The sequence below is a fragment of the Spea bombifrons genome, chromosome 12 (genome assembly GCF_027358695.1).
Source record: "Spea bombifrons isolate aSpeBom1 chromosome 12, aSpeBom1.2.pri, whole genome shotgun sequence".
Lineage (NCBI taxonomy): Eukaryota > Metazoa > Chordata > Amphibia > Anura > Pelobatidae > Spea > Spea bombifrons.
In genome coordinates this window covers 27,382,618-27,395,740 of record NC_071098.1, presented here as the reverse complement: position 1 = coordinate 27,395,740, position 13,123 = coordinate 27,382,618, and the positions used below count along the sequence as shown (strand labels likewise).

Sequence of the window (13,123 nt, the reverse complement as noted above, 5' to 3'; positions counted from 1 at the left end):
AACGCTGTAACGAGATTGTCACAGATTCGAGGAGGCTTCATTTTCTCACTTAATGTGCAAATTGAAACACAAAGGGGGAAAAAAGCGTCAAAGGAAAGATCGTTGTGCGAATTGGCGTCTATTTCTGTTTTTTCCCACTGTCGTTAAACATAAAGTTTAACCTTTTTGATGTTGAAAAAACACTTTGTATTATTAACTTTTTATTCCTTTTATTGTCCAATCCTAGGACAATTGTTTCTATATTGAAAAACATTCCAATTTCTACTCTCTCACTTTTTTTTTGTTTTTTTTTTAACTCTTTAGGCGCTTCTGTTTTTAGCCGGCATTGCTGGACTATGCCTGGCCATCAGCCTTGTGTTAATCTGCGTGTATTTAATACGATTCTGCTGCTGCGTCTCCCAGGATGACGAGGACTCTAAGAGCCGCCGGGCCTGCTGCGTTACCTGGAGTTGTGTAGCCGCCGTCATCATTTGCTGGTAAGGAGGGTAACAGATATATAAAACCAAGGGGTAGAGCGGACCCAGGACTGATCCCAAAAAGCCGGGAAAGTTATGCGTGTTAATAACATTCTATTGGTTCACAATGCAAGCTATGTGCCCTTATAGCACCAGACCCCTATATAATTCTCTTCCATCAAGGTCTTCACATAGCTTTATGTTGTTGAGATAATTCAGTCACGTAGCCCCCACTGTTTCAAGTGTCTAAACTGAGACACCGGTGTTAGCGTGTGTAGCTGAAGGAGGGAGATGTAAACGCAGAGAGCGCTATTGATTTGAAATCAGACCGGAGGATCTCCCCAACCAGCAGGTGATCCTCACTGCCCACAAAAGTGAGACAGTGGGTCCGTGGGACAAATTGGGACACTTGGGAGGTATGCAGACTCCTTACTTGATACTTTGGATTTGATCTTCTCAACTACAAATACATTCTCTGTTTTCAAATAATTTGTTTATAAGCTTTGAGAAGTTCCGAGCGTTCTTTGTAAGGATCTTATACCCATACCTGCGAAATGATCGGTTTTGGAGCCGAGGCTCTAGAAATCAGAGCTGATTACCTTTTACTCTCTAGCCAGGGTGGGATGGTGTCTGACCTCGTCCGTTCTCCGACCCTCCTTACCCTTTCTAGTATACTGAGGATGGCCTCGTCCCAATGCATGGCTAGCCTTGCCCCATTCACCCTTCCTGCCCCCTGTAAGTTTCCCAGGGGGTGCTAATACCATTACTAACATAGGATCCACAGATTGAAGTTTGGTTATGAACTGGTGAAGCTCGGGCAACGCAAGAAGCCGCGAGGTCTGCCTCATCGAACCATGGCTTCTTCTGCGGGACTTCTTTATAATATTATTTATAACTTTTTCCTCTATTCCTGACTATTTTGTCCATTCATCGTCAGTGTATGGGGAGGGGAGGGCAGTCAGATGACCGGTCCCTTTTTGTCTTGCCCCCCTCTCCACCTATCACCCATTGCCGAACGCACAGCCGTCCGATCCACAAGGCCTCGTTTGTTCCGCTGGCTCTGGGTGGCACAGCAGCAGCTTCGCTTCTCCCTTCCCAGCTGCGATAACAATACATATCTTGTTCTTGCCCATTTGCTTTGCAGATCAGTGAAAGAAGCCGCTTCCTTCTTAATTTTTATTCCCGGTGTCGTACCGCTGGGTTCTCATGGTCTGAAGCTTGTCATTTTTCTTTTTTTACTTCTTTTTAATGGTATTCTAATATATTGTATGATATATTTTACAAATATATTATTATTGTTTTATATAGTGCCATCATATTCTGCAGGAACATTTTGCTTCATGGCTATGTTAAAAGCTTATAAGTATACTTTTGTTTGGTCAGCGAGTTACCATCATGTATATATTGTTTCAAATCAATTAATTTTCTTAAATACGGAAAGGTCATACATTTTGGATCGAGTGTTGCCGTGAAATTGTAAAAAAAAAAAAAAAAAATGCCAAAAATTCTCAGCTGTTCGCAGGGTAAAAAGTTACGGACAGAGAACGGGAACAGAGCACGCCTCGTTTAACGCGAGAAGGGAATATAATTTGACACATATTAATGCACTTCTACAAATACGAGTCCATTACTTTCTATTACCTACACGAAATAGATTACACAGACACGAGTATGAGAAACGCACTTAAGAATATAGAGTGGCTATACATTATAGATACCCGAGCAGCCACGCTTTCCTCTCGACACGCACATTATGAATTAAATTGCCAGTTTAGTGCCCCATACAGCCCCACCGATGAATAATGCATATTAAAGTACATTGTACCTCGGCCCGAATGCATCTCCTCCAAGCGGCAGCCAAAAAAGGCCCAGCCTCGCTCGCTACCGCCACCAAAAATGGTCCGCCACGGCATTTCTAGCGTTATGTTTGTATCGAAGAAAATTACTCACATGCCCCAAAAAGAACAAAAATGTGCCCAGGAACATGTGAAACTAAATTGTACCGGTCGTACCAGTTACCAGCCAGAGGCTAGGACAGTGAGGGATATATAATGAAATGATACTCGGTGCTCTTACTGACCCAGATTGGATTGAGCTTATTCATAGACCAGATATACATTTTATATACATGACATGATGTGACGGAGCGCAGAGCACAAACATCGACAGCTCCACCGAGTATATACAGGCACGTCATCAGAAACACATTAGTCTGTAACATATTATAAAGAAGCACCGGACAAGAAAGCAGTAAAAAAGGAAATAGTTTTGTGGTGGAGGGGTATTATGGTGAGGGGTATTATGGTAAGGGGTGACACCGGGGGTTGAGGAGATCAGGTGGGAGGTGGTGTGGAGGTTGGTCTTCCTCCTTGAGTCTGTCAATGATGGCGTAGTCTTTGAGCAAGCTCAGGATGAACGTGGGACAGTCTCGGACACAAACTACAAACAACACAACGCATTAGGAGCCACATTTCTTCTTGTGCACCCCTCACAAAATCACACCCTACTGCCGAGCACCTAGCTTGACCTATCTAGGCGAGCTTCAAGTATACCTCAAGCTCAGTGACCACAGAGGACCAAGCTCTCCTTCAGGTACTCACTTGATCTTAGCTAAAAGGTCCTAAACAGCTAAGAGCCAGCAGTATGTTTGCTACATGCTGGGTAAATAACGCTACTTTGCTACAAATTCCTAAAAATTAAACATACAAAAAAATAACCCATTGTTGAAGGTCTTATCCCAAACATGAGGCTTCCTCCTTAAAATAGCTACAACCGAGCCAATGGTCCTCGGGTTCGTCTTAAGTCGTTTCGCTGTACGACTTATTCTGCACATACATATTTTTGCAAAATGGAAATTCAAATTAGAGGCTGTCAGGATTAGAAAGAGGAGTAAAGCCCCTCGTCTTTTCTATTATTAGACCCTCATTACAATAGTTTGAGGTTAATGTGGATGGGTTAAGGTCAAGAGAAATATGGCGCTGACTACTCATACGAGGATATTCTCATATAGTGGAGACAGGAGCCCGGCCTGCTGCAGAAACAAGAGGCTTCATTCAAACGGGTCCGACATATTCACAAAGTCATACAAAGAGTTCTGTGTCCGATACGGCTACAAAAAAACAAAACAGAGGGGTGATATAGGCTGGGGCAGAATTGGATTAAACAAAGCTAAAGGGAATGAAAAGAAAAAACTCCAGTCACATTTTGAAATGTTGCATTGTCCTGGATAGCGTTTAATCCCTTTTACTCTCCCAGTACAGACGCTATTTTTATAATGGGGCTTTTCCTAGCCCCCCCCCCACACACACAATTATTCTGGTCTCATATAAACTACGGCTCTGAAATTGCTCTGCTGAAGTTAGACAAGCAAATGTATAGGTCAAAGAATACTGTTCATTTATCAAAACATTTTCCTCCTGCCAATAAAGCCGTTTTATAATGAGATTGACTCATGGAGCGTAAAATGCGCAAAATGCATAAATATTTGTATCAGCAAATCGTGTGCGGCTACTAATCACTTATCTATACCATTCCGTAAAAAAAAAACAACCCAAAAAACTGTGAGTATATAAATATCAAAATATCTGGCTATTAAATAAAAAAAAAAATCGAGACAGTTGGTAAGTATATATATCTGGCTATTAAATAAAAAATCGAGACAGTTGGTAAGTATATATATCTGGCTATTAAATAACAAATCGAGAAAGTTGGTAAGTATATATACTTACTAACTGTCTCAATATTATTGATAGTTCTTTCATGTCCATGATTTAATAGCCAAATATTTTGACCACTGGCCACATACTCTTGCTGTTGGACAAGGATTATAGATTACCCTCTAGATTGTAAACTTGTGAGCCGGGCTGTCTTTACCTCATGTATCGGTTCATCTTAGTCTCTCAGTTCTAGTTTTGACCCTTTGAATGTAGGGACTGTAGGAAGCGCTGCGGGAGTTGTTGGCGCTATATAAATAAAAGGTAATAAAAGATACAGTACCCTGTAGACACATTTCACCTGCCTGGGGTTCTGAAAGAACAGCTCCTGTATTTATCCTACTGCCTCTCCTGTCCCAGGTTCTCCGAACTCCACAGTCTTGTTAAGCGAGTGAATGAGTTCGTACGGGGTAGAGACCGTATGCCATTCTAGAACGGAGTTCACTTCCGAAAGAAGCTACTTACTATTTAGTCTGATTCCTATGAGGTCTTCTGGAAAAATTGACACATCCGCTGCCTGTAGCCACAAGTTAACCAGAATAATAGATGTACAGAAACATTTAATTTGCCGGCAGATCGGCCCCCGTCTAGTCTGCCCGTTTCTCCTGCTGTAAAGACTCACACCTTAATCAGTCGTTGGTCTCGTTTTAGATTCAGGAGCCGTATGCCTGTCCCATGCATGGTTAAATTCCCTCGCTGTATTAATTACAATGTATGGGGTAGAGATCTCATACAGTTCTATATGGAAAGATAAAAGCTGGGGGCCTAAAAATAGTATTTTAAAATAAAGAAAAAATATTTCTTGATCAAATATATAAATCAGACATTTAGAGCTATTTTTTAATATAATGGTTGATGTTCTGTTCTCATAAATATTTTATGTCAAAGTTCTAAGCGTCGTTTAAAAAAAAAACAAACAAAAAACAGTTCTGCATATGTTTTGATCTATACATTTTCTAATAATTTCACCAAACCGCGGATAGATCAAATTTAAAGTGAAAGTTTTTACGTCTGGTGCAGCTCGTTTTATTAAACATTAATTAACTTTTTTCAATGGTTTATGTCTAATAGTAACTTTTATGACTAATCCTTGCCAAATATTTATTTCACACAGTTAAAAAATTAAGGAGAAAAAACCCATTTCAAGTAGAACATAGTATTTCGATTGCTCTCTCTCTCTTTTGCGTGAGTGCTAGTTACTTTTTGACTGTCTCAAAGCCTTTTCATCCCCCCTCCTATTTTCAAGGATTGTCAGTTTCCCACCAGTCTAATATAAAGAAAACCATTAGCATGACAATGGTTTCCTTCCTAAAGCTGGGAAACCTGTCTCCATGGCGACGAGATGTAGATGGAAGCAACTTGGATACAAAGAGTTAGGAGGAGTAGTTGGAGGTGAATGTCTCCATGAAAAGACTTCGGAGGTCATAGGTCAATTCCCACCATTTACTCTAACAAGCATATACAGGCCATATTCATCAGGGGGCTCTCCTGTTTATGACCGAAAAAGTACCATAATTAACATGGGGGGGTGACATGTTCCTAATAATGGAGGATGCTGCGTTCTATATTATCAGAAAAAAATTGTAAAAATATGCAAAATTACAAAAATCTGTTATTTCATCACATTTAAACAAATTAGAACATTCTGGGGGAGTAAAATTATTTGCTATAATATAGATTTAGGGATTTGGGAATATATATAATACATATCTATATATAAATATTCTAAATAAATATATAAATATATATTATATATTTATATCTATATATAATAAATATAAACTATAATATATCTATATATAAATATTTTAAATAAATATGTATTCTATATATATATATAATATAAATATATAAATATGTATAAAAACTATAATACATATCCATATATAAATATTCTAAATAAATATATATTATATAGATATATATAAAAACTATTCTACATATCTATCTATATATATATATATATATATATATAATATAAATATATATATCATATAAATATATAAGAAAACTATAATATATATTCTAAATAAATATAATATACGTTTTTGTTTCTTTTGTGAGTGTTTCATTAACGACCTCATTGGAAGGAACTGGGCTGGGATTTTCCCCATTTGTAGGAATTAGAGCGGAAGCTCGATACTAGTGTATGTTATTGTTTCCCATTGTATTAATTTATGCTTTTTTCCATCGCGCTATTCCTAGTGGGCGGTGAAAATATTTAACAATGAGATGGAGATTCACAATAACATTAACACACTCTACTTTATTGGTAGAGGAGGAGACGAGAGCCTGGGAGCTTACAATCTATTTCTAGCTTAGGTTATACCTATATGGCAGTATACAGATATATATATCAGGGTTTTTGCCCCAATCTCAGGGTGAAGGTGTAGATTTTCAGGGTCACACACCCTGAAAAATTCTATTCTATGTTGCTGTGATCACATATAAGAATCCCGACTGGTGCTTTTGCCCCCAGAATGTCTTCTTTACCCACAGTGGGTAAACAGGACATGCCAAGTAGTATATAATAATTAGACTTACCAAAAGAACAGGTGAGGAGGGCCCTGCTCAAAGAGCTTACAATCTTACAACCAAAATGTTTTGGAGCAATTAAATATTGACCCCAAAAAACATACTATTATAGGTAAAGTATCTTTCAGAGATTGGATATAGCCGTATTAGCGTTGGAGTCTTTAGTTGACGTTGATAGTTACATATAAAAAATGTAACTTTCAATAAGGGACCTCAGAACTGAAGTCTCTTCTTCTTTTCCATCTGAAGAAAAGACCTCTGAGGTCCTGCAGGAAACTAAAGACTACTTATTTTTAGAGATTGAGGAGACTTCCAGATTTTCAGGACCATTTTGTGACTTAATGCTTTACAAGTTGTAATATTTGGGTCAGGTTAAGAGAAATACACAGGTGCTTAGAATGTGACGTCTCCTTGCTGTTGTCAGAGAAAGCCGTGTAATTATCCTGTTCAATCTTTGGTAATAATAGGGAAAGTCTGACATGCAAAAGACACAATAGAAGCATCTTTTGGGTGACAACTAAGACTACTTAACAATTAGAACCAACAAAGGCATTCATTATGATCTCTTTTAAGTGGGCTTGGTAAAATAAATAGTTCCTTGGGAAGCAGACTCAAAAAAGGAAAAACCTCAATAGTCTCGTTTTGAGAATAAAAAATTCCATTAAAAATTCCAAGTAATTTATTTCCAAACATTCCAGATCTTTCTACTATTGTTCTCAGTGAGAACATAGACTAGGGTTACTAGATCATCTGTCTAAGACTGGACATCCAGAAGTTTATTAAATTCATACTCTATCCCATCCAGATTATCCCTGGTCAGAATTCATACACATATACTATTTATGTGTAAGAATTATCATTTCTCACTCACGCTATCTGAGTCCAATCTAGTAGACAAACACCCGGACTCCTTATCATACTGCCTGTATAGAATGACTCAGTCCTAATCCCCCAGCCTGACACTCTGAATAACAAAAGTGTGTGTAGGAACGGACTTCATTAGCATTGCCATAAAGCATCAGCTCAGTGTAGTGTCTGGGCAGGGAAAGCCACCCAAAATATCACATGACTGACAAGAATGGCGACCTCCAGGTCTGCTGACAAAGGACCGCTGGTATACTTTATGTCATAGCTAAAAAGTAAAAAGCTGCATTCTACCCTGAGTTCATAGAAGTTTATTACTTGTATGAGGATATTTATTCTGCGCAGGCACAATCTGCAGTCTATTAGCCCAAACAGCGGCTAAATGGATAAGTCACGGAGGGTTGCTGTTTGTAGAACGTATATACATTTGTTTTAGGTGATCCAATTCTGGAATGTACATAGTCCATACGATGCACCCTGTTCATTCTATCCCATGGACACATCATAGGAATATCCACTTGCCGTTCACCTTTTAGACGGCAACACCTGTTCCTTTTCCATGGAGCATTCTCTGTAGGTTGCTGTTCCTAATGATGGCCCTCTCTTTGTATAAAGACTGAACACATGCAAGCTGCAGCATATAAATAAGTGTGATAACATCACTTCACATTGAGCTCTTTTAGAATCTGCCCGCCTACTTAATAACAGATGGAGAAAGAGTGTGATTACACAATTACAATTACATCATCAGAGACGGACGTGTGAGATGTTCATGTAGATGGAGAGAAGATTTGCTTAAGGCTGTATGTGGAGTCCATGTGATTGCTGGCATGTAACACATCAAATTTAGAGAATTACGACAAATACTCCCAAAAAACACTAAAGACTTAAAACACTTTTGCTGAAAATGAAGTTCGAACTCTAAAATCGCAAGATAGTAGTTCAACTACCACGGCACAAATCCCCAAAATTATCTCTTAACAACTCAAATCCATGTACACATTTAATGAGTGTATCTCAGTTGCATCCCAGCATACTCTCTTCCCATGTTTAAGCCACTACGCGTCTGATAAAATCAAAAGAAAACCTCCTAATTAGCAAAGGTCATTGCCACGGCAGAAGCTCATTGCAGCCAATGATGAACAGCCAGTAGTATCTTATGAGTGTATCTCAGTTACATCCCAGCATACTCTCTTCCCATGTTTAAGCCACTACACGTCTGATAAAATCAAAAGAAAACTCCTAATTAGCAAAGGTCATTGCCACAGCAGAAGCTTATTGCAGCCAATGATGAACAGCCAGTAGTATCTTATGAGTGTATCTCAGTTACATCCCAGCATACTCTCTTCCCATGTTTAAGCCACTACACGTCTGATAAAATCAAAAGAAAACTCCTAATTAGCAAAGGTCATTGCCACAGCAGAAGCTCATTGCAGCCAATGATGAACAGCCAGTGGTATCTTATGAGTGTATCTCAGTTACATCCCAGCATTCTCTCTTCCCATGTTTAAGCCACTACACGTCTAATAAAATCAAAAGAAAATTTCTAATTAGCAAAGGTCATTGCCACAGCAGAAGCTCATTGCAGCCAATGGTGGACAGCCAGTGGTATAAGTAATTGTTATGTTTGCTGTTGTATTAAATTGATATATTAGTTTTGCTATTGCAACTAATAATATGTGTCAATGATATAATGAATTTCTGTAAAAATGTTGTGATATTTGTCAGATTTGTAAATGAAAGTGAAAATATATGATATGATAAGAAACCATCCCTATGTAAATGACTCCCTAATTAAACGGGATATAATTAAGGAGTAGCGTTTACCATCTTAGAATGAGAATAAGAAAATGAAAGTCTTTTCAAGTTATTGATGTTGAGGAATAAAACTGCTGATGAAGCATGAATGAAATACGTTGACTGTACAATGGATGGTTACAAATGGCGAGCCAGAAATATTTTGGGGTAAAATCAAAAAAATACCCGAAAGCACTATTTTCTGCAATATTCTACCTCGGCCGGCTTTATCACACTGGCTGTTTATGGCGACGCGTCACGGTGTCAAGTTCAGTGAACAAAAGGCATACCTGGGGCATTTATGCAAATTTGACATTGTTTCCCATGATCCCATTTCGAAGCTAGGCTTAGCAGCCTGTACATGCGCCGTTAGCACTAGAGATTGTTTACCGCTGATATTATAGGGTGAGGCACCAGTTTATAATGGCAGCTCCCGCATATAACACAGTACATTACACGGGTAATTTAGATGATCGCATGAAAAGATGACATTATATGGACGTAAAAATGATGATTGGGTATAATCTGCAATAGAGATCCCATTTCAACAAAGCATCGCCTAGGCAGAAAAATAAGTTATATGGTGAAAAATACAAATCTTCACAACGTAGCGTGGGCATAATAATATCTAATTTGAATTCAACAAGAGTATGAAAAGTATTTAGGTTACGGAAAACATTCTGGGCATGACAGACCTAGATACCCAGGTCCTTGGAGATCCCAAACAGAGCCACTTGAATATTCCTTTTGAGATACAAGTTAATTAGGGATTTAGACGTTGTAAATTAATTCGGGAATCGGGAATATCTCGGGAATTACAGAAACGACTCTTTTATCGCTCAATCTCTCTCTCCGTTTAGTGCTGGCATCGGCATCGGTTTCTATGGAAATAGTGAAACAAACGATGGAATTTACCAAGTGACGTACTCTCTGATGAATGCCAACCATACGCTGACCTCCATTGACCTTCTGGTGAGTACTGAACCAATGCGTCCCGAGTACAAAAAAGGGAGTTTGCCCTCTAAAGTGTCTTCTCTATAGGACATTTGCCGAGTTTTCTTTTATTCATTTTTGTGACAGCTTCGCGAATAGAACCTTGGCTAGAGTTATGAGAGTTGTAGCCCAACAACAGCTGGAAGTATAGAATTCTCTTGTCCTAATCTAAAACGTTGTGTGTCCATTTGACACATCAGTGTCATTAGGATGGAGACAGAGTATATAGAATCGCTTATGTGTTCTCTAGGACCAGTATTGCTAAATTTACATTTCTCATTAAGTGGTGCCGGTAGGACCAGTCCCAGGGGCTCACCCACACCGCACTTCCTGCAACCAATGACCCTTGGATCCAGGGCATCGTTCCCAGCGGCCCGAGGACCAACTTTGATGAGAATCTCTTCCTTGCGCAGAGGTTGCGTACGGAGAGTGGCTGTTACCCTTAAGTTTCGTTGAGCACTGTATACTGCGCTTTTCTAGATCAGCCCTGATTGCCTTAAATTGCATAAAAATGGATTGAGTATCCAAAAGGGTGTCAACACCAGAGAGGGCCGGCACCAGAGACGTAACTACAGGGGTCAAAGTTCCTGCCTCCGTTTGCCTGTTCATAGTTCAGAAAGGCCTCTCCCGGCATGGCCTATCTATGATAAGTGTATGTGAGCATGAATGTCTATGTATAAGTGTATGTGAGCATGAATGTGAATGAGTGTATGTTGGGGGAGGGCAAGAGGCAATGATGGCACAGACAAGCTGTTTGGGGGCAAACATTGCACAGATAAGCTGGGGGCACTAACAAGCTGGAGAAAAGATGGCACGGGCAGGCTGTTTGGGGGCACTGATAAGCTGCTTGGTGGCACAGGTGGCATTCACAAGCTGTTTGGGAGCAACGGAGGTACTCTCAAGCTATTTGGGGCATAGATGGCACTGTGGGGCATGTTGCTTGTTGAAGATGGGGCCCAGAGAGGGCAAATCCAGCTATTTGGCCCAGTAATAAAGTAGCAGAACACATTTTGCCATGGAGGTAATTCATAGAAAGCCCCCCAAAAAGGAGCACAAAACTGATCCAATCAGGATGTAAATGCGGTCTAACGTCCTTGTTACTGGTGGCCATAGGCGGAACTGCAAATAAACAAGTGAATATGTTTTCCAAATTTTTTTTTACATCATAGCAGCCCAGGGGAAATTGCCCTCTTGCCTCCTCGTACCATCCCTCCCATGGTCAGAAAACGGACCTCCTTGTATTGGAACACTGATTTTTAATAATCCCAATATGTTCCGCCAGATGTGTGCTATCTATAGCTTTTTAATCCAGGGATCTCTCCGCTTCTGCTCTCTACACGAACAAAATTTGGGTTAGGGGGATGGTGGTTTTAAAAACATGGAACCTGCAGCTCTTTATCCTCAGAACAACTACAGAACGTGCCCATCTCCGCCGATAAACTCCAACCTCCTCTATTGTCCTAAGGGGTTTGCATGTCGTTGCGCATTAAACTGCATTCCACTCATGCAGAAGAGCGTGTTGGTTCATTGTGCACCAGAAGCCCCCGGCAGGAATAAAAATGGCTCAAACTGTACATGGCGGGGGTAGTTAGAAGAGGACAGGAGAGGTTTTATCGCTGCCCATACAGACGCTGGCCGATCGGCTTCACTCATCCCGTAGCCTGACGTTCTTAAGAATCTCCCATCATTTTTATCCCTCGGATCAAATCGAGTTGTTGTGTTTTCTTTTTAAAAACTGCTCTGGTTTTGTATAATATAATGTTTTCGGGGCAGCTGCATGTTAGCAGACCAATGAAAGTCTATGGAGGAACAGACTTCATTAGCATTGCCATAAAGCATCAGCTCAGTGTGGTGTTTGAGCTGGGAAAGTCACCCAAAATATCACATGACTGACAGCAATGGCGGCCTCCGCTGGGGGTTATATTACTGTATACAGCGCTGGGGGTTATATTACTGTATACAGCACTGGGGGTTATTACTGTATACAGCGCTGGGGGGTTATATTACTGTACACAGCGCTGGTGGATAAGTGGAACAGCTTTTTAATCGGAAGTGGCAGAAGTTAATCCAGAGAGAAAATGTAAGCATGTATGGGGTTGGGATAAATCTCCTGAATATCAGACAAGGTGGAAAACAATGAACAAGCTGGATGGGCCGAATGGACCTTCTACAGCCAACGCCTCCTCTTCTATAACCTTATAATTCCCACGCGTGGGGAAGACATAATTTACGACGTGACACCGTTATCTTCTCGATAATCTCCTTCCGCTTTCCCACAGATCTCAGACACGGTGGAGCTTCTGAACTCGGTGGTGAAGAGCGACCTCACGCAGCTGGAGGAGATCTTCTCCAAACGCACGGAATTTTTGGTGATTGTTCGGAACACCAGGCGGCAGGTGGAGTCGGTGGCCCAGCACTTGGCAGAAATCTCCTTCTGGAAGGGGGTCGACCTGAATCCGAACGTCTTGGCGGAGCAAGTTAATTTCTTTGAAGATTATAGGTGAGAGTTTCTTGTATCTTGAGTTAGTTTAATAACCCTCATTTCCTAATTCCTCCCCTTTTTGATGTCATAGGGTCTATCATGCTACGTGATGTCGTACAATTCCCCTTTTCATTTACACAATTTTGATGTTTCTATACACATCATCGTGGCTTTTAGGGCTGTAGAACCCAGCGATACCCTCATACCCAGCAAACATTCTGACCCCCTAGAAAAGAAGGGGCATCAGGGGAGGAAAAAGATGATTTGGAGCCCAAACTAAACAG

The 13,123-nt window shown here is 40.2% G+C and overlaps 1 protein-coding gene across 2 annotated transcripts in view; it reads left to right on the top strand.

Annotated features, from left to right (window-relative positions):
* Positions 1–13,123, top strand: part of TTYH1 (tweety family member 1) — a 36,948-nt gene that overhangs the window by 12,597 nt on the left and 11,228 nt on the right. For both annotated transcript variants that reach the window (XM_053452554.1, XM_053452553.1), the window contains exons 2-4: positions 304–476; positions 10,225–10,336; positions 12,637–12,857. In XM_053452554.1, coding sequence (XP_053308529.1) covers positions 304–476; positions 10,225–10,336; positions 12,637–12,857 — 506 coding nt within the window. The remainder of the gene's footprint in view (positions 1–303; positions 477–10,224; positions 10,337–12,636; positions 12,858–13,123) is intronic.